Source organism: Falco naumanni, chromosome 3 (assembly GCF_017639655.2).
Source record: "Falco naumanni isolate bFalNau1 chromosome 3, bFalNau1.pat, whole genome shotgun sequence".
NCBI lineage: Eukaryota > Metazoa > Chordata > Aves > Falconiformes > Falconidae > Falco > Falco naumanni.
In genome coordinates this window covers 93,836,922-93,864,864 of record NC_054056.1, presented here as the reverse complement: position 1 = coordinate 93,864,864, position 27,943 = coordinate 93,836,922, and the positions used below count along the sequence as shown (strand labels likewise).

Sequence of the window (27,943 nt, the reverse complement as noted above, 5' to 3'; positions counted from 1 at the left end):
GCGCCCGCGGCTGTTGGCGAGGCCTCCACCCTGTGGCGCGCCGGGGGAGGCGCGGGCTCGTGCTCGCGCCCTCGCCGTTGCCATGGCCCCGCTTGACGTCACGGGCGGTGCGCTGCCCGTGCGCTGCGGCGCGGTGATTGGCGGAGACGCCGTGTGTGGCGCTGGGAGAGAGGCTGCAGCGCAGCGAGCCGCGAGACAGGCACAGTCCGCGCCGGCCACCCGCCCCGAGACACCCGCCGCCGCGCTCCCGCCGCGCACAGGTAACGGGGCCGCGGCCGCCCCGGGACCTCGCCCTCCGCCCCCGGGGGGGTGGGGTGGGGGGGCCGCGCGAGGGCGGGCGGCCGGCCGGCCGATCGGGCGGCCGGCGGGCAGCGCCGAGCCCTCCCTACCCGCCCCCCTGCCTCCGGGGCCGGCGGGGTGGCTCCGCGGGGAGGGAGCAGGGCGGCGGGAGCGGCCCGTCCCGCGGGGGCCGCTGCGGGGGGCGGCGGGGGCCGCGCAGGTGAGGCCGCGGCTGCCCCTCCCCGCCGGCGAGGAGGGGAGGGGGAGGGGAAGAGCGGCCGGGGGCGGCGGGGCGGGGGGAGGGGGCGGCAGGTGAGGGCCCCGCCCGTGGCGCGGCGGGCGGGGGCGACCCGGCGCCCGTGGGCGCGGAGGGGGGGGCGCCGCCTCCGCCGGGCGGGGGCAGGGGCCCGGCGCGCGGGCCGCGGGCGGGTGCCGCTGGGTGTGGTCTCCCGCCGGGAGCGCTGCCCGGGCGCGGAAGAGCCGCAGGGGCCGCCCCTCGGTCGGGCTCGCTTCCCTCCCCTCCGCCCAGCCCCCCCCCCCAGCCTCCCCCGCCCCGGCCGAGGGGTCCGGGCGGCAGCGGCGGCTCCCCCGGGGCAGGAGGGGAGTGTCCCCCGTGCCACCCCCCGTCCCCCGCGCGCCCCGTCCCCCGCGGGCTGTCCCCTCGTCCGGCCGCTGCCAGGGCGGGGACGCGGCATCCTCCTCCGCCGCCGCCCCCGGCGCTGGGCGGAGGTGAGCGGGATTAACGCGCGCTGAAGTGGGCTGGGCTCCGGAGCCCAGCCGCCATGACAAAGGCGGCCGGCGAGGCGCTCGGTGTCCCCGCGGCGGGCGGGTGCGGTGGCCGCAGCGCGGGGAGGGGCGGCGGGCGGGGCGGCCCGGAGCGTGCCTCCTCGCCCCGGGGGGCCGCGCCGCCGCTCCTCCCCCGGGCCGCTCCATTTTCTGCTGTCACCTCGCGTGTGGCGGGAGCGCGGGCGGCAGCGCCCGGCCCTCGCCTCGCCGCGGGCGCCCACCCTGGGGCCGCCGGGAGCGACGGGCGGCCGGCCCGCCGGGGAAGGATGCTGCCGCAGCGGCCTGCGGGCAGCCCGGCAGGCTGGCGCTGGGGGCCGGCGTTTTAACCGCGCTCGTCCCGGTCGCGCCGGGTGGTAAACAACCGTAGCCAAAACCTTGCTTTAAAATGGCTCCTTAACCCCGCTGTTCACGGTGCGGTCAAGTTTTCAACGCGCCTTTGCAAACGCCGCGAAACGGCCGCTGAGCTTGTACCCCGGTGTTGGGGGTAGGAGCTACTAAAACTTTCCCTTTCAGGTGACTGGAATGTTTTAAAACGTGCGTAATTTATTCCTAAAAGGTAGACAGCGCTGCTATTGTTTGTGGTGACTTCACGTAAAACGGCAAAAAGGTTAATGGTTAAAGATTTAAGATGCTGGATTTTTGTGTGTGGAGCATAAAGAAATACATACCCTCTGCGTGACCAAAATTGGTTCTTGTTTTTATAATCTAGCCTAAACTTTAAAGGATGGTGTGTCCCAAGGCACATTTGTCAGGGTCTCAAAGTGATCGAGTCAAGATATGTGAAAGCATGGGGGTTGAGGGAGGATTAATTTTTTCTGATGTGCCAAAAAAAAAATTACCCGATAACTCTTTCTGTTCAGCAGAGCTTGATTATTTTTTTTAATTTAATTTTTTTAAAAAGTGCTGATGAGATGTGGGTTATGAGGCATCTCGGCCGAGTCGTGCTATCTCAAATACTGACGTTGAAGTAGTATTTTTAAACAGTAAAATTTCCTTTTGTCCCTGAAAGGTAGCCTCTCAGGCTGAGCAGCACTGCCTGGCGCAGAGCATCTGCCGTATCCCATTTTGTGGAAGGAAGTTGACATTGTTGAAGGGTGTGTGCCTTGAAATTTAGATACCTGTTTGGTGCATTCTGACTCTCTTAACATCCAGTGTGGGATTTGATTTGCAGATCTCTTTGCCAAGTCTTTCTGCATGTAACTGTGATTTTTTTTTTTTTTTTTTTTGTTAAGGCACAAAGAGTTGCCTGGTACTGCTCGTCTAGCCTTTATTTTGTCTTCCTCTGTGGAAAAACTTACTGTTGAGTATTTTCCTTGTTGATTTTATTATATTGATAATTGGATGCAGTTGATACTGCAGGTCTTAAAAGGGAGTGAGGGCAAAGAGCTAAGATCATTTACGTGCTTAAGATAGGAATGGTTTGGTTTGAGTTTGCCTTTGGATGCTCTTGTTTGCATTTATTAAAAAAAAACATCTAAAAGTTAATGTTTTTTCAGGAGGAAGCAGTGACTTTAACTCTTCAATCCATGCATCGATGCATTTGAGCATTGGGTGCTTGTATGCCTTGTGTTCTGGATTTCAGTCATACCTGTTACAGTTCCAAACTACTTAAGAGAATGGTTGTGCTGCATATGAAGTTAGAACACCTTTGTCCTTGATCAGTGTCTGAATAATGCCTCACTATTTTTCCTCTTCAGAAATATCAGCATGGATAAAAATGAGCTGGTGCAGAAGGCCAAACTGGCTGAGCAGGCTGAAAGATATGATGACATGGCAAGTTGCATGAAGTCTGTGACTGAGCAAGGAGCTGAGTTGTCCAACGAAGAGAGGAATCTTCTCTCTGTTGCCTATAAAAATGTTGTAGGAGCCCGTAGGTCGTCTTGGAGAGTCGTCTCAAGTATTGAACAAAAGACGGAAGGTGCTGAGAAAAAACAGCAGATGGCTCGAGAATACAGAGAGAAAATCGAGACTGAGCTAAGAGACATCTGCAATGATGTGCTGGTGAGAAATACTGAAACTGTTGATCCATTTTTGCTTAGAGTTGCAGGGTAAATGGTGCTGGGCCCTTTGGGACTACTTCTGGTCTGTCAGTGAAGCTGTGGTCTCCTATGCTATTTCTGAAGGACAAAGTTTAAAAGATGTCTAACTTTTCTTTCCCTCTGAATTGATAATAATATAAACAAATCGTCATAGTTACGAATGCTAATGAATTTGGAGACATGTTGAAACATTATTGTATGTAAAGTAATAGTTACGAAAAATCAACATACTACTTTGAGGATGAACTAGATACAGGTTTAGTTTGGGGTTTTCTCCTCTACTTTTCCCCCTCAATGCAGTACTTGTATCCTAGATCACTTTGATTTCTGCAACTTCAATGTGCTGCTCTAGTTGTAAGAGGTAGTTCTTACTCTACGGAAATTGTGCCCCTCCCTGGGTGAGATGATGTAATGTTAGTTATGACTCAGCCATGCAGAAAATTGTCTGCAGGAAGAGGCAGTAGAAATGCTGTGATACCCTCTTAAACTTAACATTTTTTAGTAGCATACTAAAATGGTGTTCTAAAAGGCATTTTCTGTGGGTTGTAGTTACTTTAAAAGGTGCGTGTACCCAACAACCAACCTTATATTTTCGTTAGGAGACTGGTTTGTGAAATCTGAACCTCTTCCAAATGCTTACTCCAGATCGTCAGGATTTTTTCAATTGCATATGCCTGTGGTGCTTCAGAGAGCACATGATTGATGGATGTCCAGTCCTGTGACCACTTGTGAGGTAGATGTTACTGTCAGCAGTAGAGTTGTCCACTGGACTGTGGACCCTGCTGGTGTGTCATCCCACAGGTTGTGACGAGGGATCACGTACCTGGAGGTGACAGAATGACATGTGATATGAAGAAACTGTTAAATAGCCAAGTATGTGCTTGAAGATCTGATGTCAAATGAAAATTGAGATCAATGAGTAGCATAAATTTTGCTTGCTGTGTAAGATAGATGATACAGGCAGTGATACCTTCTAGAAGACTGGTTCCCCAAAGGTGTGTAAAGGTCAGCATGGATAACTGAGTCTCTTGGCTTCCAGTTTAGGCTGGTTTCCATGGTTATTGTAACACACACAGTTTCATATGCTTTGTTATCTTATGTAAGGATAACTTCTAAACTTCCACTATGAAAAAGGAAATGCCAAACTTTGAAAATAACTGATTTCCTACTTCTTGTGTTGTTAAGTGGTGGCTCATCTATTTAAGCCAGGGAAATAAGGAATCAAATGCGGTGTTCTAATTTCCTGTTACTTCTTTTTAAAATTATTTTATTAATGGGAAAGCCCTTGGAGGTGGATGCTTTCAGTTCACAGTGATCTGAAGTTCTCCTGTAGGCTATGTTTGGGTTTAAGAAATCATTTTGAGTCATTGGGCTTAGAAACCCCCTTTCAGAAGAATTTAGTGTTTACAATTAATTTTTTTCTGATAATGGGAACCAAAGGTGAAACTAGCTTTTCCTGTGCATGCTAAATAAATAAAACTAAAACAAAAGCCCAGCTTTTGAGTTCGCTGCAGCAGCTGCAGCATCTAGGAGCAGGGGGAAACACAGGGAGGGAATCTTCTTTAAATCTTCCAAATCTCAAAATGAACTTGAATTTCTCTTTGTGTTAATGAGATACATACATGATTTAAAGAAGTTACGACTCTTTGATATGTTACTACTTTTAGGAAGCTAATGTCTTACTAATCTTTAGTGTTGCCAGTAGAGTTTTTCTTAATAGATTAAGGAAAAATTACTGTCCAGAAGAAACAATGTCTTAGGCAGTGATTAGCAGTAATAAAACTATTTTTTTTTCTTGGGTTTAAAAAATAAAACTTTTTTTTTTTAATTCAAGGGATAGGATTTAAAAATGCTTTCAAGTGGCACGTGCTACCTTTGACATTCCTAACTGCATTGAGGAACTAGATTTACATTTAAAAACCTTTTCTCATTTTCATTGGAATATCCTTATTTACATACATTCTTGCTCACCTGGAAATGTGACTGACCATATTGCTTTATTTGACATTCACTTTGTTTTAACAGAGGAAAAAAGAATTATGGTAACATACTTGGTTGGTTTTTATGAACAGGAGCATGCACAATGCTACATGCAAACATAGAACTAGGGTGATTGTTTGCTTTTCAGAAGATCCTCTGTAACTTTTGCACAGCAATATGTAGTCTGTAACTGTTCATGGAAGTGAAAAACAAGGCTTAACACATCTTGATTGGTGTGAAGTATGCTGTTAATAAGACTTGAAGTGTTAACAAACTTTCAAAGCTCTCAGTCAGGAGCCCTATCAATTACAGTACAAAAGCAGTTCAGAAACTTTTGTATCTTTTATTAAGACTGTGAATCTGTTTGAGCTGTTGTTGTGTCTTAGTTGCCTGCTAGGCTCTTAAGTAATATTTAATGCCCTGGGGTGTTACATCACAGCTGAGTGTGGAAGTGACTGGTGTCCTAACTTCAGCTTTTAAGGGAGGAAACCAATTAAGAGAATGTGTTTGTGACTAGCAGAATGTAGGCAAAGCTGGCTCCTTTGCAGCTTCTGTCTCTTCCCTCATTTGTTGGAATCAAATTACTACTGGATTGAAAGAAATAGCTCCTTTAATCCAGTAAACAGCAGAGTGTACCAAACTAGATTCTGCCTGGTTGTGTTCCTAATTCTTCCACTAGCTTAAGGAGTGAATAAGAGCAATTGATGCTGGACTTCTTTTTTGCTTCGTAACTATTAGACTCAATAAAAATGTTAGCAGTTATGTGCTCAGATCTGACTGTTTACTTTTCTCCTTTACACTGATCTTGCAGCAGGAAAAGCCAACATCTATGTACTTGTCACATCCAAAATCTTCCCTCACTTACATCTGCCGTGGAGTACCTCTACAGACAGCTGAACTACTTCTCTTGTTTGCTGCAGCCTTAGAGTGCTGCTGTATAAAGCAGAGACACCTAAAATGTCATGGTGCAGCACGAGTTGTTTCAGATATACACTGGAGTATGTTCAGGTGTAGTATAACTGACTCTTAATTTGGAGTTGGTCTGGTAGTGCTGATAAACTGCAAATAATTGTGATACATTGTACATATTGTTACAGTGAAAGGAACTTTTTCTGAAGACTGAATTTCCAAATTCTTCAAGAATAATACAGTGTGTGTGTAAGGAAGTACATTGCCATACCCTAGCATCTTAAATGTACTTGAGTATTACAGAAAATTTCCAGCCTCAGAAGTTTCATATTGATACAGGAAATTAAGCTTTTTGTTGAGTACTTTTCCTCATGTTAGCTAAGTGTGTGCTTCACATTTTGTTTCACTTTCTATAGTAAAAGGGAGGTTCTGTCTAAAATACCAGTATAATGATCTTTTATTTGTCATTTCCATAATAAAAATTGTTATTAATCTAACAGGCTTGGATTTTCTTCAACATGCTTTTTGCAGTTAATAGGAAACGGAGCTGTAACTGAAGTAGTTCAGAATCCTCATTAGCTGAAATATTCCTCTTACTAGAGATTTAATTTGAAGTACAGATAATGTACTTCATTTTGTGGGAAGCTTTTTGAATAGTTAACATCTGATACTGCTTGCATGTTAGAAGTTTTCAGGTGCTTTAAGCTACTAGTAGCTTTCAGGCAGTTTCTGGCATGAGCTAAATGTAAACTAAAAATTTAAAAGACAACTGGCTATCTTCACTTCAGTGTGAATGTAATTCTAGACAGTTACACTCTTTCCTAGGCAGGCACATACAGCAGTAGTTCCCGCATGTCCTCCAGAGTGTACCATATGTGACAGTTCTATGTTCTTCCTCCGTGCCCAGTCTTCTGGGTGATGTCTCTTCCTCCCCCAAATTCCCCCCCAGTCGTACCTTAAGTAAATCTCTTTGCATGCAGTGCCCAAGCGCTGTTTCACTGTTTCTTTTCCCTTTTGGTTATTCCCCTTAAGGTCTAGAGAGCTTCCTGAAACGTTGGCTGCCCTTCAGTGTTCTAGAGTTACTGTTACAACATAGGTGCTCTGCAGCACTTTTTCCCCACTGCCTTCTTGCCAGACAGGGTGTAGGTTGATAGTGCTCTCAATAAGATTAATTATTTGCTTTCTTTGCCACGTTATTTCTTCCCAACTTTGTGCTCAGAAACTAAAAATGATACTTCTTGTGTGCTTGTACTATTTAGATCTCTTTGCACTTGTTAAAGATACTTAACTTTTTAGAAGTGGTAATTGTATGAAGAAAAGGTGCAGTTAAATCTCAACCAAGTGACTTCAGGTTTTTGATTCTTTCATATGTATGTCGGTTGGGGAGGGTGCAGGGGGGAGGAGGAGGAGGTTTAGTAACCTGTTATGGGGCTGGAGTTCACTGGGGGGAAGGGAGCGTAATTCCATTCAGATGCATTTAAATGGCTTTTAAAGAACATGCCACAGAATTAATGCCTATTGCCGTCATACTCTAATTACTGTGGGGCTATTTTCTAGTTGCCTGCAAACATCTAATAGGTTACTATTTTAACATCTATAAAACCCATTTCTGCACTGATTCTTAATGACAGAGTTAGAAAGTTTAGTCCTCTCTCATATAGGAAGCCATATGCTTTTTGCCATGCACATGTGTGAGGTTTTTTTAAAGTCAACCACCGTACACTCATTGTGTCCTTCCTGACAGTCAGTACAGCTAACCTATAGAGTGGTGCTAACTAGCAGATAAATAGCTTATGAGCTCGAGTGACTTACACCATAGCCCTTCTGTGCTGTGATCTAACAGAAAATTCAGTGTTCTGACTGAAACCTGCTACCTTTAGATCTGTGACTCTTTCAGTCTTGCTTAGTTTTTTATTTTTGACAGCATTTTGTTTCTGTTTTTGAGATCAGTGTCCTTCATTTGATCTTTTCAGAAAAGAAGGGGAGGTGTTTGTAGAATATTCTATTTGCAGAATGTTGATCACGGAGGGGCATTTGATTTGCTGAAATCTAGGAGTTAAGCTTTGTTTTGAAAAACTTCGTCCTTGTTTTAAGCTGTTTTGATTGAATAATTTAGGGTGGAAGGAAGGTCATTTAGTTTATCTGTGCTCAGAACGGATCCAGTTAGATCACGTTGCCTTGTCAGTCAAATTCTGAATATCTTCAAGGATGGAGATTCCATAACCTCTCTGGACAGCCTGTCATAATATTTGGTCTTACTTATGGTTAAAAAAAACCCAACAAAAACAACTTATATGTAATCAAAACTCCTCATATTCCAGTTTTGCTGGTGCTTCTCATCATTACACTGTAGACCTTCAGGAAGAATCTGGCTCAATCTTCTCTAGGCAGCTGTACACAGCAGTAAGATCTGCTGGTCTTCTCCAGGCTGAAGAAGCCCAGCTCTGTTAGCCTTACCTTGTACGTCATGTGCTGTAGCCCCATAATCATGCTGGTGGCCTCCGTTGGACTCGCTTCAATATATCCATGTCTGTCTTGTACTGTGGATCCCAAACCTAGACATAGAACTCAAGATGTCTTCTCAAGTTGTTAAAATTTATGTTAAAAGATGGTAATTGGTAATATGCTAGTGGTGTGTGTGAAAATATGAGAGTACCTCGGGTTCACAGATGCTTCTCTGAATGAACTTTTAAATATTGCAGGGTAAAATGTAGTCAGGGTTTACTGACTTCCCAGGGCGGCTGTAATTTTAAGCTTTTCATTAACTTTCCAAGTCTAGCTTTTTCAGTTAGGGTTTGTCTGGTATAATTCCTCACATATATTGAAGGTAGGAAGCTGAGGCAATTTGCATCAGCCTCATGATTTCACTTTGTTAATCCTTTAATCACTTCCTTGATTGTAGCTACACCCCTTCAAGTTTTCTTGATTTTTCTTTTTTTTTTTTTTTTTTTTTTTTTTTTTTTGGCTGTTGGGTTTTTGGTTTGGTTTCTTTTTTTGTTTGCTTTCTTGTTTTATTGCAGTGAAAGCACTGCCTAAACTAAAGCAATTACCTTTATTTTTTTTAAGCAAATTAAATTATTGAAGAACTGTTGAATCTTGGAGAATTAAACATCTTTCATGGATCAGTTAAAAAAATGAGATGACCGATGTTGGTTTTTATTTATCCTACATTGTTCATTAATTGTTTGTAAATGCATGAAACTTCATATTTGAAAGGATTTTAGATTCCAGCACATAGAAGTAATTTACCAGTGGTTGGGCTGCATGAGCAAATGTGAACTACTACTTATTAATCTTAGCAAGAAGTGCATCCATAATGTTGATATGTATGCATATGTTGATATGATATGCACCCATTCATCATAAAATCAGCTAAGGTGTTCTGCATAAATGCAAAAAAACATTTAAACAAGCAGTTACCTCTGGTACTTATATTAGCTATGCACACACATGTGTATACACATACATACCTGGATGTATATCCTCTTGCATTTATTGGAAACAGAACAAATCTTTACTATAACTAGTAGTCAGCTGTATTAATTGCACTTGACATGAATGTTTAATAATTGGCTTTGATTTAAAAAAAATACGTAGTGCTTACACATTTCAAAAGCACCCAAGTAAGAACTTGCTTTGACCGCAACCTTTAGTGTTCAAGTACCATATGTGCTTACTGCTGATGTGCACTTCTGAGCAGCAAAATAAAGTTGATCCGTTTAGTCACCTATGATGGGTATTCTCCTCCTTCCAGGATGTTCAAGCAAGAACTTCATTGTGTGTACTTGTAATTCTGTGAAGCTCTGCTGTGTTTGTTGCAGTGGTTGGTTACTTAGAAGGCTAAGAGTAGATACGCTGCATTGTTAAGATACCAGATTTACTGTGCTTGTGAAAGCCCTAAGCGGAAGAAATACAAAATCTAGAACATGAGCAGAGTTAGTGCATTATCTCTGTACATCTGTATAAAGAGATGCCATACTATCTCTGGTTTTATCTGGTAACTACTGTTGTTACATGCACTTGACAGAAGCACGTGTTTCTGAAACAGGTTCTCAAACACTTTATTTGTTCTTTGCTGTAGGCAGACATGGCAGCTGCTGGCTCTGAACCTGAAGTTGGTTGTCCGTTCAGGTGGAAGTTGACTACCATTTTGAAATAGTTTGAGAAAGCTTGTGCTGTTAAAATTGATTGAAGAGCATTAAGACTGTGATTATTTCTTAAACTTGTTTTTTACTAAATGTCAGCTCTTGTGTAGTTTCTTATTTTTCTTGAAATCTGACAGAAGATTGGCAATGCCTCTTCTAATGAGAAGTAATAATAAGCCATGCTGCTGCTAGATGAACAGTAAATTCCTGATTTTTATTTTTTTAACATCAGATTTAATACAGTTCAAATGGGGTAGAGAGCTGTTGTGCTTTGTTTGCGGGTTTTTTTGTCTCTATGTTGTTACCCTTTGTGATTATGCAGGTAACAAAATACTTAGCAATGGGAATCTGATCTCTAACTGATCAGATTCTCCTAGTGCAGAGTAGGCTTACATGGCTAAAATGGCATTTTGGTTAATAAAATGCTTTATTATTAACACTGCATGCTCTAATGGACTCCTAATAGATACATAGTCTACTTCAGGAAGTTTCAGCCCTGCTTGGAATGCAAGCTGCTAAAGATATATAGCTCCTACTTCTGTTTCTTGTCAAGGATAAAAAAATGTTACATCATTTTTATGGGGGTTTTTAGTAGTAATTCTTCAAAGTCCAAAACTGTAAAGCCTTAAGACAACTAGAGCATGTTCTGATTTGGAGTACAGCTAGAATAGCTATCGCTTAGACCTACCTGTCTAAGCAGAAATTCTCATCCAGCTCAATTGGTTTCAGTTCTGTTTTATCTCATGCTTCTTAGAAGTTGTTCTGTTTCTTCATAGAGTGATGTTTGATGGGTTTGGCACCATTGTATTTTGTTGCAAGTTCCCAATATTCAAGAAATAGATTGAGGTGATGCAATTAAAAAAAAAAGGTAAAAATTGCATATTGGCTTTGATCCTCAGCAGAGACTGTGTTGTCTATTAATGTCTACAGCAATGCCTCAACAAATTAAATATTTTAATCCTAATTATTTTTCCTCCTGGCTGCTGCCTTTCGCATGAGTTTTCTGAAGAGTTGGTTGCTAAACTGGAGAGGTATTTTTGCCTGTGGATCAGAATTTGGTTTCTTCATTGTCACATGTTTGTTAAGCATACTTTGGTAAAAAACCTGTAATGACTGGCACGAAGGACTTCAGAAGTCTTTTGAATATCTCAAAGAGTATATCCTGATATCAAGCACATTTGCTTCCCTTGCGTAAATACTAATTGGAAAGCAAAGTGGTAGAAGGAACAAGCTAGTAAAGGGCATGATAGTCTAAGCTGGTGAGGTAGATCTGCAAGGATAGCTACGTGTATGGCTGTGAAAGTATGAACCGAGATGCTGCTCCTCATTGCCTCGGTTACCACCTTTTTCTGATGCAAACTGGTGGTGTGTAGTTGTGCCATATCTTACCTCTGAGCACCCTGTAGGCGTTTTACTGCATACACCTACATTTTACTGATTGAGTTCTATTCCCCCAACATACGCATCATCATGAAGATGATTTTTCAGGGTATCCTACATCTTCCATGTTTTCCTCTGCTTTTCCATATGTGATGCTGCATTTTTTTCTTTTAAAGAAACACATTTAGACTTAGTATTTCTTTTGCATAACCTGAAATTTCTTGCCATTCTCTCTGTTATACAGGATTCCCTTTTCTCTGTTAGTGCTTTAGTTCTTTTTTCAGTTACCCTCTTATTACTCAGGCCTCATTTCTGCCATTTTTTCCTTTCTAGATCTTCACCAGATTGACTACAGCAAAACTGCTAATCAAGTGTATGTGTTTTCATGCTTTTAATCAACTCTAGATGTGTCTATGCTTGTCACACCTTCCACCGTTGCATAAACTCTGCAATAAAAGTCCTCCCTGCCCTCTGAAGGTCCTTTGTCCCAAATTCTGATCTCTTCCCTTGCTAAGGCTCATTGTTCTCACCTCATCTCTTCCAGCCAGCTTTTCCTTACCACCTTTTTCAAATTTCTGCAGCTGCCTGTTTGTGTGGGCAGCCAGTTTGATGGGAGGAAAGAATAACTGGTACTGAGAACAGGCAGTAGGTTTGTTTCCTCCTTCAGCAGATGTTTTACCAGAGGGATCTCCAGTGCCACAACAGCCGCTAGTATTTGATAGATTTTCTTGTATTCCTGTTCAAGTGAACAAATGAGCAGATAGAAATCTGTGGCTAATTTAAACAAGAGCCTTTCAGCTGAAGTAGAAGACTGGCAGCAGAGCAGTCCTTTTGGTTTTCCCTCAAGAGGGTTGGAGGTCACCCATGAGGCAGCAGTTGCAGAGCCCTTGTCCCAAACTCTGGCAAGAGCTGTAATCAGAAGTAGCATAATGAGCCTGTCTCAAAACAGCCTGGGTTTGGGAAGGGATTGTTTGAAAATATTCCCCTTTAAAATACAAATATTTGTCATTTTCCTCCAACAGTTGAGATAGATGTGTGTAAATAAAATTTCTACTGGCCACAAATGGTTTGAGTGCATGTGCCAATCTGTGCAGCGCAGCTAACTGCATGTGTTGCTTTATAGCCCCCGTAACTTTCCTAACTGGTGCTCAGGCAGAAAACACATGCATGGAAAATCACTTGCTGCATTTTACAGGAATGATAGGTGTCTTGAACTTGTCCAACACAGGTGGCCTACTTTAATAACTTCGTCATCAAAATAGAAGTCTGTAAAAGAATTGCTTAACGAAACTGTGCTGCAGTTATTGTGTTGGTTGGTTAGTGGGTTCCACTAGAAACCAGGTACATGTAGCTCTTCCCCCAGCGTACCTGAAAGCACTGATCTGAATCAATATTTTGAATGTCTACCTCATACTTTATATGTGTAATTCTTTCAAATACTCATGCACAGCTGTGCAGGTAGTCAGGAAACAGCAAGTCAACATTGTCGCAGTAGTGTGAGTAGGTTTGTGTCTCCTGCTGCAAAGGAAGGCTTGTTGCACTAGAAGCATTGGGACACGAGAGGAACTTGGTACTCTCTGTCTGGGTTGCAGTTGGTAAGTGCATCTGGAAAGCTGAATCTTAAGATTTCAATAGACTGTAATTTTATTGCTGGTTCTAACATGATGCTGGATGTCCCTCTTAATATCCATTACATCTTTCTTATTTTTCTTTCCGTCTTCTGCTGCTCACTTTCTTCCTTTGTAGAGAACAAAGTAAATGGCTATCTGGATGCTATGAAAGTGGAAGTGGAGGCTCTTGATTGATGTTTGGAAACGGTACTGAAACCGGTCAAATAATCTGAAGTTATGTGGTAGTCTTCTAAAAGAAATGCAGATTCGAGTACCAGTGCTTTTTAAGCTAAACATATATTATTGTTTTTAATGAAACTGAGAAGTAGATTTAGAACAAAAGTAACGCTTCCTTATATGCAGGTAGTCGTATCTGCAGCTGCTTCTCTATAGTGAATTGTGGGTGTTAAGTTTATGTTGATGTAAGAGGAGTTTGGACAATGTGTGGAATGTGGACAGGAAGCCTGCTGAAGGTTACTACATTCAAAGAAACCACATCTGGCTCAAGAAGTCCCTAGGCATTGATGGAGGCTAACAGAAGCATGGCACTTTTTTGCTTTCTTTACGTATTTTTCTAATGGCATCCTCTTTTGGGCAGTGTTAAAAGTAGGTTAGCAAACAGAAGAGTCCTGTCAGCCAGTGCAATCCCTCCTTTGTTCTTGTGATCTCTTGGGAGAAAGATAGTGGCATGCTGCTTACATCATGAAAATATTAGACCATTGTCAGTGTGAAACAGGTTTCAGGCTGAGCTTAAAAAAAAAAACAAACCCAACACGGTTCCTTTAATGTCTTCCATGAATTTAAAACCCACAGTTCTTCCGTGTCATCTTCATGCCTATGCCGTATACCACAGTTGGATGATAAGTGAATTAAACTTCACCTAATACTCCTGTGTAACTTATCTCCAGAACTAGAAATAATGTCATAACTAGGCCAGATATCTTTTTATACTGCATGGAGACAAAAGGCCTGCTTGTCAGGTCTAAGCAAAACTGATACTGTTTAAATTACCTAACTTTTTGTCAGTGTATTGTTTTGGATTTCTGCCATTCTGCAGCTTGGTTCTTTAGTGCAAGAACTGTATCTTTGTTTCTCCAGTAGTTCTAGGGTTTTTACTCAACGATGGATCTTAGTAATTACTGGTATTTTAAATCAAAGGTTTTGGTTCTCTCTGACTTTGTATTAGCTGCTCATTTACAACTACAGTTTTCTAGAACCTGGTGATTTTATTTTTTTTCTCCTGTTTGTCAGGAGGGAAATATCTTAAATAGAAAATTGAGCTGTTCATGCAATCCTCAAATGCATTAATAATTACTAAAGTTCCCAGGCAGTAACGTGTACTAAGATGGAGCCTTTAATAAAGGAAAATAGGCACAGAACTATAAGCAACAAGGCAAAACTAAGGCCTTGAGTTTAATGCTCTTACAGTAAATTTGGGAATAGTCTTCTGGCCCACACAGGTCATTTCCTGAAGATGTAAGCCAATTCTTTTAAAAAGTAGGATAGTTTTAGGCTTCAAGTGTTGGAAAGGACTGCTCAAGACTCTATGGGCTGGCTTCCTGTCTTCAACTGCAGTTCTCACCGCAGCTTGACAAACTGAAGCATGTCTGCTTGCAGTAGGAAGCAGACAGACTTTTTTGTAGAGGGTTGGGTGTTGGGGTTTTTTGTTACACAGAATTACTACTCATCATGCTTCCTTCACGCTCTTAACTGAGTCTGCTAACTCTTACCTTTCAGACTTCATCTTGCAAAACCAAAGGAACAAGTCCATAGGGCATTTCATCAAAATGGGCTCAAAACACATTGTGCTTCATGTTGCCTGCCATCTGTTGACTGTGTCCTGCTCTGGCAAAAGAATATGTGTAAGAATGAAGAAGGTTAATCTCTTTCCAGTTTACTGTCTAAAATAAGCCAGGATTGAAGTTTTCTAGTAGAATAATTAAGTTATGTACATGCAGCCTCTTTGGAGACAAAGACTAGACACGCTCTAGTGCATACTTGCTGGGTCTAGGGGTACGTACCAAATTTATGTGATTTCTTATCTATGGTATGTGTGAACATAGCTGACATCCGAGTTTGAATGTGCTGTGTCTCCTAGTCCAGAGTACCAGAAAGCTGTTAACTTAGTCATAATCACAATTGCAGATGTGAAGTGTTGAAGCCTACTTTTAGGTGGTGGTTGGTTGGTTTTTTTTCTATGGCCAGCATATTAGTAAGTTTTGACATTCAAATTTAGTACACACATTTATTTATTTGTTTGTTTAAGTATTTTCCACTGATTCTTTTTGAAAAGATTTGTGTATGACTTTGCTATGAAAAGTATTAGAAGTGCTTGTACAAGCTGTTACAGGTTTTGGCTGAAAAGTGCTCTAAGATGCTGCTGCATCTGCCTAATTGATTACAATGCTATGGTTTGTTTCACAGCAGTTAGTTTCTTGCTGCCAAATTAAAAGTTCTAACAACTATGGCTGAGTAGTTGTGGGGTTTAGGGGACAAGGAGTAGTGTTTAGGTTTTGTTTCAAAAGCTATCTCTACCAGATTCTGATCGAGGCACTGTAATTAACTGCCTGTAGAGCTGTAGTTAGTGTGAATTAGTATATATCAAAAATGGATGGGATTTTCACGTGATGGCAGGAATGTCGTGAATGAGCGCGAGGGCTCAGTTACATACCATGTAGCTATAATATGCCTGTGCTGTATGGACTTCAGTTGTCAGGGTGTTGTATGCATTACAGTTATGTGGATCACCTAACAAACTCAGTAATCACAGATCAGCTTATTGGTCCGGTGTTGAACTAGCTGTTAGCACTTCAGTGGCCCATATGGCAATCAGCTCTGTACTGGTAAACATTGTCATATGAACTGGTAAAGGAGAGAGGAGGTAGGCATGTGGTGGTAGCCCTATCGAAACAGTTCTTCCTGTTTGTTCTGCTTTGAACAAACAGAACCCATCAATAGGACTTAAATATCAATATATTCCTCCTTGTAGGGGGCAAAAAACCCTATCCTCTAGAGAAGCCTTGCTGTTAAAGCTGTTGAGGAAAAAAAAAAAAAAAAGGGAAAGATAAGCAGTATTCCCCATAAACAGATGTATTAGCAGATAACAAACTTTTAGATTAGTTATGCCTTTTGTTATGCCTAATATTTTACATTATCTTCTGTAATGGAACTTCAGAAGGTCAGTAGGCTCACTGACCTCATCTGTATGGCTTTCTGTAGCCACACCACCTCCATCCAGATTGTGGCTTTCACAGCCACTGTCTAGGATAAGTCACTATGATAAATGTCTAGGGTAATTCAGACTGCTCTGAATCTTGAGGCTAACTTTAAAGGAGTGTTTTGTGTTTACTTATGCCAGTAAAAGAAAATATATCCTGAAATAAAAAGACTGGTATGGACAGGAGAAACTGAATATATTGTGCTAGATAAATAATAAGGGAGAGATTTCCTTTCAGTAATTTCACACGATAGCTTTTAAGTGTTAATTTGCTTTCAGGTTTTGTTATTGCTGTTTGTGAAGTATTTGGCATAAATAAAACTCTCCCAAAGATATGTTGCCTACCAGTCCTGTGTATTGTTTGTATAGAATAGAGGGTTTCATCCAGGTATGAGCAAGCTACCAGTGCAGTCTCAGAGACGGAGCCTCTTTGCGTAGGCCGTATGTTACGAATAGCTATTCAAAGAGATTTTCTTAATTCATCGGTCTTCTAAGTTACACATGGGTTGAAAAATTTTTTTTCAGTAGAAGGTTTATGCACTGTCCAAGCTGTTCCTGCCCTCCTAGTATCTTACCCAATCAGGGAGACTCAGTTGTCTTTGTTGGTGCAATTCACCCATTCAGTTAGGTGTTTGCAAAAAATTTACCTCATTTGTGACCTAAGTGGTGTTTTAAGTCTGCAAGTTTGGTTGCTGCTTATGGGAGTGAGCAGAGCTGTACTTCTTAATTGAACAACCTTCTATATGGATGGTGGATAATTTCTGTTTCTAGAATCACTGAAAATATTTTGGTCTGACTAATTAATGGAGGCTACACAAGGAGGGCAGCTCCCCATGGTGCCAGAATGGTAGGTGCAGACTGACACACCTGACTTAATTGCAGTCCTACAGAGAAAAACTAATAAGGAGCCTTATTCTCAGTCTCTGGTAACCTTCAGTTGTCACTGAAGTTGGAGTTTCTTGGCACTCATGAAAAATCTCATAGCTGTGAATCTTGAAGCTCTCTAATGGTGGGAACAGAGCATGTAAGTAGTTAGTGAGCTGAAATGCGTGACCCATATACCTTACAGCCTTCGGCTTTGTTCCAGTCACACCAGGGCAGAGGTGGTTTTGAATCCTTCTCCTCACATAGTGGTATGCCCTCCAGAAGGGTGCCTTTGGCATGAGGCAGATCGGCAGCCGATTTGACTGGTTCCATAAAAATACTTCTGCTGACGACTTGCTTGTGTTGTGTTCCCTTTGTTGCCAAAGGATTGTCATTCAGATGGGAAGCAAGGACATGCAGTATTTTTTTATGTCTCCCTGCGTGGTTATGAAATGAAGCTATATACTAACCCCCACAATACTGGAAATACCTAATATTAAAGGTGAAAGAATAAATGCTTTCCGTTATGTTGAAACCAATAGAGTCCACTAACAGGTTTTTATCTTGTCGGAGCATAGGCATAGCTGAACGTTGTCTGACTTTGCTTTCTGTCAGCCAGACTTCTTCATTACCCAGTCTGCTGAGACAGAAATAAGAGAGAGCTGCCATAACAGCTCACTTCATTTTCAGGAGTTTCACACCAGCTTGACTCTACCAGGCTAAATATTTATGATTTACATAAATGGACAAAGCAAAACAGAAAAACCCCAAAACAAACAAAAAAAAACCCCAACTGAACTTGTTGACTCTTGCTCTTTCTGCGAATTACAGTTTTCTGTAGCTTTATGTCAGTTGGCCTAGTAAGCAAAGCAGGTGCCAAGGGTGTCTGTGTCACAGTACGGGGGTTACAGCCTACTGTATTCAGGGTATGTCTATCCCAGGAGTATGTTGGGTAAGATAGCAGATAGTAAAGTAGCCATCATTCTGTGAGTTGGAGCTGTATTAGATTGTCCATTTCTGTGGTGTCATTGGAAATGAGCTAAAAAGTGAGGCAAAACTGAGATGTCAGTCATTAATTTACAGGGGAAAAAAAGGACACCTAAAAATCCTTACTAAAACCTCTTAAAAATTTGATTGCTACATGGCCTTTGCAAAGTATATGTGAAAGCTGATTCAGTTTTGAGTATTCAGAAGTACTTCTGTACTTTTTCAGGCTTTCAAATAACTGGCTTTTCTTTCAAAGTCTGACTTTAAGTGCTCAATACCAAGAAATTTGACAAGCTTGTACCTTAATTTGACTAAATGTGTTGGAGCTAGTGATTATTTTTTTTTCTTTTTTCTTTTTATCATAATAGAACTCTTGCTAAATGACATGATTGCCTCAGCTGGGAACTTGCTATGTTAATCTAATAATCAGTCAGCATCATCTAGAAAAACCTGGTCTTAACTGGCAGCCCACAGGGAAGATTTGGTAGAGAGACTATGGAGAGCTACCTTTGGTTTGGAAGATGCAGGAAACACCTGTTAGAGCAGCACATGAACTCGGATAGAGGATCCTTTTCAATGCTACAGAACTAGCTGACTGTCAAATTGTCAGCTGTCTGGAAATGCAAGAATCCAGGTTCACCTTACACTTTCTTGGTGGCAGTGCCAGTACAGCATTGTAGTTAATGGGAACTAGGTTAATGAGGCTTATTTATTGCCTGTGTATGTAAGATACTTGGGTCTTTGATTTGTCAGCTGATACTTTGGATCCTTTTATTATCTTCTGTGGATGCAGACTTTCTTCCATTGTTTACCCTTTGCCCAGACTCTAGGCATTACCTTATTTTTGTCAGGGTAGTGTATAGTGGCTTAGCGAAACTCTTCCTTTGGTCATACGAGACTCATCTGCTAAATTAACACAGCCACCATCTCTCCATCCAGTTACAGCATGCAGCGTTCCTTTTTGTACCTAGAATTGTGATCCAGAACACGTTGTCCTTAACTGAACATGCTGTGTAGGATGTGAAGACAATAGGCAAAGAATAAAGCTAAAGCTTTCTTGACTTTGAAATAAATTGTAATATAATTGAATTGTTGGTTCAGCACACTGTAAAAGTAAGTATGTACAAAACACTGTGTTCTTTGTTTCTTTTTTAGTCTCTGTTGGAAAAGTTCTTGATCCCTAATGCTTCGCAAGCAGAAAGTAAAGTTTTCTATTTGAAGATGAAAGGAGACTACTACCGTTACTTGGCTGAGGTTGCTGCTGGAGATGACAAGAAAGGTATTGTATGTCATCTTGTGGCTAAATATTGCCAAATTAGATTGCTTTTGGTGGGGTGGTGATGTGACTCTTAGTTTTAGAATAATTCTGATTTGGATGGAAGTTTCTTTAGTAATATATTTCCTGTTTTCTGAAGAAAAATCTAGTTCATTGGCTTTCAAATGAGTTATGGACTTTCGGTGTACCTGCTGTTTGAAGCAGGGAACAGACGTTCAGTCACGAAATCTTGAAATCGGCCCCAGCTTTAGGCATGCATGCATCTGGTTTATCACTGAAGTGCAGGTTTGTGCATCTTCTGTCTGGCCGAGTATTGGGTTTTTACCTCTTTGTAGGGGGACAAAGTCTTGTAGCTTTTTGAAGTTTTATTTGTGCCATTTCTGCAGAACACAGAAGTCTGCATAGGTTCAGTGAGCAAAGAGACTAGAAACTACCTAGAGAAGAAAAGGATTAATAAAAGTAATCTTACTGTTGGGAAAATTTCTTCCGTAACCATGGTAGTTTAATATCCAAATGTTTATTTCCTCAAGTTTCTCATACCTTTGTGTAAGCAGATTGTCATAATTGCAGGTGAGTTGCTTTCACCTAGTTTTAGTTAGAAAAGTTAATATGAGGCGTTTAATATATTTAAGGTTGCTTAACTGCTGTAGTTGAAGAGACACCCTAAGAACATGCTGACTCGGTGCAGAGTCACCTTCAATTCAGAACGATACATTATGTTTAGATACAGCTCAGTGCAAACAGTGCGAACCTGCTTCCTGGAGCCAGTTTAGGACTGGTGGCAGGGTGCCCTGAAGAGCAATGCACTTCAGCACAGAGCCCAGTCTGGTAACTTCTGCTAGTCCTGAGCTGTTTTCTTGCAGACTCAGCTTAGTCTGCACTCAGTCTGCAGAAATAAGGGATGCTTGGGACTGTGCAGACAATCTCAGTGCATGGACTTAGGACCCTTGGGGGTTATCTGGGCTGTGCGGCTGATGCTTGGTAGTATTCTGCCCTTCTGTAGGACTTGCTAGGTTCCTTGCGGTGCTGTTGAACATGTGACACCCCTGTAGCCATGTGCTGCTCTCAAGCTAATAAACTTTCCCAGTATGATACAGAAAGGTGTCTGCGTGACTTCAAACTAGATTGAGTTTGGTATGGAAGTGAAATAGACTTGGAATAGTTTCAAGGGCGGAGATGTGTCTGCTTTAGCTTTGTGGCGTGTGTTATATCAACACTACATAGGGTAGCTCGGTTTCCCCACTATGCTGGGTAATGGGGAGTTGCACAAAGCTACTAAGACTTAGTGTAATAGGGCTTGATTTGACTTCTGATGCTTACTGCATGCAAACCAACCCAGTCTTGGTGACTACAGAACTACATATGTAACCAGCACTTTAGATCTGGTACTGTACAGAGAGTAATTGTGTCTTCCTTTTTGTAATCTCTGTTCACATGCATAGAAGTTAAAATATTTTGAGTCCCAAAGCTTCTTTTCCTGTTGAGGATTAAGTTGCAGGCTCTAAAATCAAGACTCTGAAAATCTTTGTTTCAAGTGGTTTTAAAGTTCATTTTTGTTTAACCCAGTCTCCTGGCTGAGCAGTTTTTGTTGGGTTTACAGCTGAAGAAAAATGTTTGAAAGCCTATCTAGCTTTAGTTGCTATGGCTCCTAAACTGAAGATTTATTATTTATCTCGTCCCCCCCCAAGTGTTTAATATCGCGTGTTTTTCCTGTATGCTGCCTGTGACCTTGAAGAAGAACAGTTGATAATTATTGCTTAGGAAGTAACATCTGTTTAGTTGGAGTGTATTCTTTCAGCTTTTTGCAGTAAATAGAGCAACAGTATAAAGCTCCCAACTCTAGGGAGTTTTATTATGAAGATATTTTTATCTTCATAAACCAGGGTCGTTATTTTATCGACTGGCGTTTTCTTACAGCAGTCTAATGGACAGGAATGTCAAGCATGTACCTCACCCTACTATTTTAGCCTTGAACTTTGGAAGTGTACAACACTTTGTAAAGAATTCAAGGTTAAAAATCTTACAACTTTTTTTGTACTGGGTGACTGATACAAAAAGCAATGGAATACATCAAATGTTGCACTGAGTTTCCCAAATCACTGTTCAAAAGGTAACTGTGTTTTCTCAAATAAGGAGAAAAAATATGCTTTCGTTAATTTTTTTAACATAAATAACATTATTACAAAATAAAATGCTTAGTCTCATGCCTTGAAGTTACGTGTTTTTTCATGCTGCATGTTTTGCCTTTCATAAACAGTTCTAAGGCTTTTCCATTATGAGAAGAGTAAAACACTTCTCACTACTTCTGAATTTAATTTACAGTAAACCTGGCTCTTTTCAACTGTAACATACCAACTTCTGGTCACTTTCAAGGTATTATGGCAGCTGCCTGGTTTTTCTAAAGCATGCCCTTATTAGTGATTAGTATAGAGAGGACGGAATGTTGAATAATTGTGCAGTGAGTGTCCTCCCTTTTCCATGTTGAAGAGGACAATATGATGCTTTAATTTTTGTGAATACATAAAGGGGAACAAATAGAGATTGCATAGACATCCTGAATACTGGTATTCAGATTCAGTCTTTGAGTACTTCAGACTTAAATACTGATGTATTTTTGAGTCCTTAGCCTAAAATTCCTTTCTTTATTTTTTTAATACATGTGACTGGTGCTCTAGCAGAGATCATGCTGGATGCATTTCTGGTTTGATCCAGAAATGTTAAGACTGGAGTCCTTTTGCATCTGAATTCAATGACTTCCTGCCCACCTTTTTTTCAGATGCTGTTAGTGTTCTTGGAGAGCACAGGAACAGTGGTCCCTTTGTGCTCAGGGTCTAGTGCCTCAGTTGCCTTCTGCAGTCGTCAAGGATGTAGTCCAGCTTGTGGGCTGCGTTGGGCCATGATCTCTGACCTGTGCAGGCATAGTCTCCTCATAAGTTCAAGTGCATTCAGTGAGAATGGAAGCTCTTGAGCTCTTCAGTCTTAGTATACACATTATAGTTGGTTCTTTTTTCTGCCAAGCATTTATAACTTGTACAAATATATACTTGTACAATTATTTTTTTCTCCCTTACTTTGAAGTTCGTAAGTACTAGAACTTTTAAGTTACGTAAAAGTGCTTTCCCTGGCTGCATTGAGAATGGAACTATGTTGGAAGCGTTTAAAAATACATAATGAATTCTGGTTGAGGTATGCCGCAACTATCTGTACCAAGCAATTTGAATGGAAATACGTAGGTAACTGTTCCTGAAAGGATTCAGCATGATAGGCAAAGATCGTCAGTGTTTTCTGGGACTAAAATGTGGATCTGTGATGCTTTGCACTGTTTAAAGACGTTGAAATTGTGGTACTGTATCAAACCTGTGTGTAATTAAAATTTCATTTTTGTGCCTTTTCATGTGGGTGGTGGGTTTTATATTCCTTAAGTGCTACAGAACTGCTGCAAACATTTGTAAATACAAGTAGTCACAGAGTGGACGGGAGAGACTCAAACCTGTGATTTGGTCAATGACAACTTCCTTTTTTAAAAATCAATTTAAAAATGTGATACAGTAAAATCTTCATAAAGTAGTGACTTCTTGGGTAAAGTGCTCATTCACAGGCATTCACTCTTAACTTACTTTGTTCATGCAGGTGTGAACACAGTCCTGATAGTATGTCTGAATACAATATGTGAATTACTTGTGGGTTTTGTGTGTATTTTTTCCTCAAAGGGATAGTGGAGCAATCACAACAAGCATATCAAGAAGCTTTTGAAATCAGTAAAAAGGAGATGCAGCCAACACATCCGATCAGATTAGGTCTGGCTCTGAACTTCTCCGTGTTTTATTACGAGATTCTCAATTCCCCGGAGAAAGCCTGTTCCCTTGCAAAAACGGTAAGTCTAAAGTGGGGGGAAATTCCATTTTAAATTATTTGCATAACCTTTTGTCACATGGCCAATGGAGTTGTTTGTTTTTTTATAACACTAGGCTTTTGATGAAGCAATTGCTGAACTTGATACATTAAGTGAAGAGTCATACAAAGACAGCACGCTAATAATGCAGTTACTGAGAGACAACTTGACAGTGAGTATCATTAAAGGTTGCATATTGTTGATGAGGCGATTGGTTTTTGTGGCACACGGAGTTATCCTGTTCATTCTTGGCTGTGGAGCTGTGTCTGTCATTTACTTACAGAGGAGTTTGCAGTACATTATGTTTCTGAGCTAATTCTTTTTCTCCTGCCTAGGCTTTTTTTGTCTGCATGTTAATTAACACAGCTGACAGATGACAAATTGACCAAATTTTTCTTTTTTTTTATTTTTTTTATTTAAGGGCTTTAACATGTTTAAGCGATGTAATTTGGACTGACTAGCAAAGCTATTACCTTTTGTTAAACAGCATTTGAGAATACAGTCGCATTTGCCTCTTCAAAACTTATGTCAGGTTTCATATAGCTTTTCCTTGCACACACAATGCCACAGAACTAGATCCTATGTGAAAACCTGCAAACAAAGCTAGCCAGTCCATTTAAGGACCTGTTGATGGGGGATCTTTTTGTTTGGTGTTTATTTTGGTAAAGCTGAAATTGAAGCTGGTGTTAGCCAGGCTATTTCCACGGCAGATGTAAAACAACTGTCCTTGGTTTTGTGTTGTTTTTTTTTCCTGGGGACTCACGGCTGTCTGTGGTGTAAGTTATGGATGAAGACTGTGTTGCTCTGTCACAGTAATCAAAATCTTCGTGTGGGTTGTTGTTTTGTTTGGGGTTTTTTATCTACTTTGAACTTTAAAACTGGCAAAGATAAACATCTAAAGCAAACGATACAGTAAAATGTAAGCAAATATGCAGTAGTGTAATTAATGGCATAGTTCACTTCCCAGTCTTCATGTGGGGAAGTTTGGCAAGCAAGAACTGAAAAAATAAGACCATTTTATCGCCAGATGTAGCCCCTTGCTCATGCTCTCTGCATCTGATATTGGAGACCTTTACAAAATAGCTGGGCTTTTAACAGAACTAGAAGTAAAGTTGTGTAGTTGCATAAAATTGGACTTGCCATATTTTCTGCTTTTGTTTCTAACACTTTCCCCCCAGTTCCTTGGAACCTTTTCTACTAGAATAACAACTTCATACTACTGAAAAAACTACTTGTGATTGTTCCAGCTGTTGCTTACAAAACAAATGGAAGAGATTTCTCAATCTCTGGAATAGAGACAGATGAAGGGTTGCCATCACTCTCAATGTCTGTGTACTGTCCCCTTGAGTGAGATTGCTCAAGAGCTGTCCTCTGAATGAGTGGTATTGAAATAGAGAATAGAAGCTTTTAATTGCTAGCTTCCCAGCAAAAATAATGTAAAGCTTGTCATGGCAATTGGAAAGCAAATAGTTTCATACAAGAGCAAAAGTTGGATTCAGCTGCCATAGCGTGAGGGTTACGGTAGCAGGCCTGATAATTGCGAGCTTTCAGTTACAAGGGAGAAGCTGTAGGCAGCTGTGGGGTTCCATATTCTTGAATGAATTGTGTCTTGCCTTAAATGTTTAGTGTGACCTGTACGAGTGCATTGATTCCATGTTTTTCCACAGCTTGTTGAGGCAGAAAATAACTTACGATGTATGTGTGACTGACAAAGACTGCAATGAATTTCATAAATGTAAAAAAGGTCTGGTTTGCTAGTTATGCAAGTCTTTTACAGTCTGTGAGGTAGGTTTTTGACAGTGATTCAGCACATTGATCGGTTATGTGCAGGAGCAGTTTCCTCAGTTGCCAATTCTTTTTGCATTGAGGCTTGTATGGCTGAAGAAGAGTCTGTGTTTGTTCTCAGCGGGGACTGAAGTCAGAAGTATTTAGAGGGTTCTTTAATGTATCAAGTCAAAATCTGTTTTACTGGGATTGCTAGGTAATTCCTTCTTTTGCTCTGTTGTAAAATTGTTTTGTTTTCTTTAATTAAAAACAAAAGGCATCCCTTCTGCCTAAGGGTTGGGTTTTTTTTCCCAGCAGATTTGTTAAACTGTGCTCTCAACTGATAATCTTCCTTTCATAGCAGTCAGCCCCATGATATTTAATGAATAAATACATGTATATGTACCTATCTGTAGATATTCCAGAGGTGAGGATTTAGGGTAGAAGCCTCTGATAAAATTCTGATAAAACTGTTCTTACTAACTGTTGCTTAATAAGAATAGCACTGAAATTGAGAGTAATGTAGTACTATAATGCAGCATGAAATCTAGTGCAGGGGTTAGAAACAGACTAGTTAGTATGCTGTTGTCTCTAGTAAAATAACTTGTTGCTTAATGCCTTCAGCAAAGAACGCTTAGCGCAGATCCTGTGCATCCTGTTCAGAGCAAGAACGAGGCTACTGGTCTTGCAGAGGTTTCTCTATTGTCTTGTACTCCTGGGATGGATAAAATGTTTCTGATGGATTATATTTTTTAAATTTTTTTTCAAAGCATCTCGTGAAACCTTAGTGGTGTAATACTGTAGATGGGTAGAGAATTAGTTGTTCTTAGGCTTTATCACCTTACGCTATCGAGCGTGAAGGATTTCAGTTAATACTGCTATAACTTCATAAAGCGAGAGATTACAAATCATACTGGGCTGGTAATAGTTTGGAAGCAGTCAGCGTGGCAAAATACTCGGTTCACAAAATAATTTCTTGCCCTGGGTCTTGCTCTGGATCTGATGCTTAGTTTCCTTAGGTGGTACTTAATCTTGAGATATGGCTCCTTAGTATTATTTTATGGAGCTGAAAATAAGATTTTGTGCATACTGCATGTTTAGCCTGATTTTCTTCCAAACTTAGAGGGCAGGGCAAGGAAGGAAGCTCTGCGTTCCAACAGTTGCTAAATGAGGGCACAACTGACTGAACAGAGCCAAGGGATGGAGATTTCAGGGACATGTTTTCTGTTTTAAAAAGAAAACAAAACACAAAAATACTCAGATGCCTGTTCTGAAGGGAGCATTCACTATAATGCTGGATGTGGAAAGAGACCTTTGCTGAAGATATTCCTTCAGAAGGGTGAAGAAAGTTCACTTGAGATGGTAGAAATCCACAGGAAACCAAGTACTGTTAGTTCCCGATTCTCATGTATCTGTCCTGTGGGTCTGGTTCTTGCCTGCTTGTAATCGTATTTTAGCGAGCCTTGTGGATATGAGACTTTGGTTTTGGCTGTTGATGAACTTCCTCATTAAATGCCATGCAGAGTTGGGTCACCTAGAACTAGATTTCCATTTTGTAATAGCCAAGAAATATATTAGTTAATGTGCCTCTTCCCCCCACCCCCCTTTTGGTTTTTTTTCTCCCCTCCCTCCATGGTGGGACCTCTTACAAAATTATTTAAGTAGTAGGCTCTCTTTCTAATAATCACTTTACTAATTAGTAGTCATAAATGTTAGTGTCTTACACACTTTATTCTGTTTTTCTTTCCCAAACAGTTGTGGACATCGGATACCCAAGGAGATGAAGCCGAAGCAGGAGAAGGAGGGGAGAATTAACCAGCCTTCCAACTTCCGTCTGCCTCATTCTGAAATTTACACAGTAGACCATTTGTCATCCATGCTGTCCCACAAATAGTTTTTGTTTACGATTTGACAGGTTTATGTTACTTCTATTTGGATTTCTATATTTCCCATGTGGTTTTGTTTAATATTAGGGGAATAGAGCCAGTTAACATTTGGGGAATTTACCTGTTTTCATCTGAGGTGGCCAATATAGGGTTGTGAAATTTTTATACAAGTTTTACATGTTTGGCATAGTACTTTTGGTACATTGTGGCTTCCCACAAGGCCAGTGTTAAAACAGCTTTCTATGTCAAGCAAAGATGACTGCTTGCATATTGGTCTGTCGTGATGGAAAAAAGGGATAATCAGTTGCAGCCACAGGTGTAGTTAGCATGAGTATTCAAGCTGGAGCACGCATGGCTGTGAATAAACTGATGTCCTATAGATATTGCATGTCAAGTCAACATGTGAAATCTGTGGAATATACCGATCAAGTGTACATCTTTGATTGCAGCTGAAGTGTTCCTTAAGACAGTTTGATAACCCAGGCAATTTTCTCTAGAGAAGGACAGAGAAACGGTTCACATTCCATTATTTGTAAAGTTACCTGCTGTTGCTTTCATTATTTTTGCTACACATTTTATTTGTATTTAAATGGTTTAAGCAACCTAAGAACAAATGTACAAGTAAAGATGCAGTAAAAAATGAATCGCTTGATATCCATAATGACACTGTATATCGAGCACAGCAGTAAAACAAAAACCCATGTATTTAACTTTTTTAGGTTTTTTGCTTTTGTGATTATTTTTTTTTGATACTTGCCTAACATGCATGTGCTGTAAAAATAGTTAACAGGGAAATAACTTGAGATGATGGCTAGCTTTGTTTAATGTCTTATGAAATTTTCATGAACAATCCAAGCATAACTGTTCAGAACATGTGTATTAAGTTGATGTAAGTGGAATAAAAGTTTTATGAATGGAGTTTTCAACTA

At 40.9% G+C, this 27,943-nt stretch overlaps 1 protein-coding gene across 1 annotated transcript; it reads left to right on the top strand.

Moving 5' to 3' along the window:
• The first annotated feature begins 126 nt into the window (after positions 1–126).
• Positions 127–27,943, top strand: YWHAZ (tyrosine 3-monooxygenase/tryptophan 5-monooxygenase activation protein zeta). Its single transcript, XM_040585728.1, has 6 exons — positions 127–260; positions 2,763–3,066; positions 19,352–19,475; positions 23,183–23,346; positions 23,441–23,536; positions 26,884–27,943. Exons 2-6 carry the CDS (start codon positions 2,773–2,775, stop codon positions 26,941–26,943), a joined length of 738 nt encoding a protein of 245 aa, XP_040441662.1. The 5' UTR covers positions 127–260; positions 2,763–2,772; the 3' UTR covers positions 26,944–27,943.

Coding starts and splice junctions, on each gene's coding strand:
- YWHAZ (XM_040585728.1), top strand. CDS start 2,773: ATGGATAAAAATGAGCTGGTGCAGAAGGCCAAACTGGCTGAGCAGGCT. Junction 23,347..23,440: donor CCTGTTCCCTTGCAAAAACG/GTAAGTCTAAAG, acceptor TTATAACACTAG/GCTTTTGATGAAGCAATTGC. Junction 23,537..26,883: donor TACTGAGAGACAACTTGACA/GTGAGTATCATT, acceptor TTTCCCAAACAG/TTGTGGACATCGGATACCCA.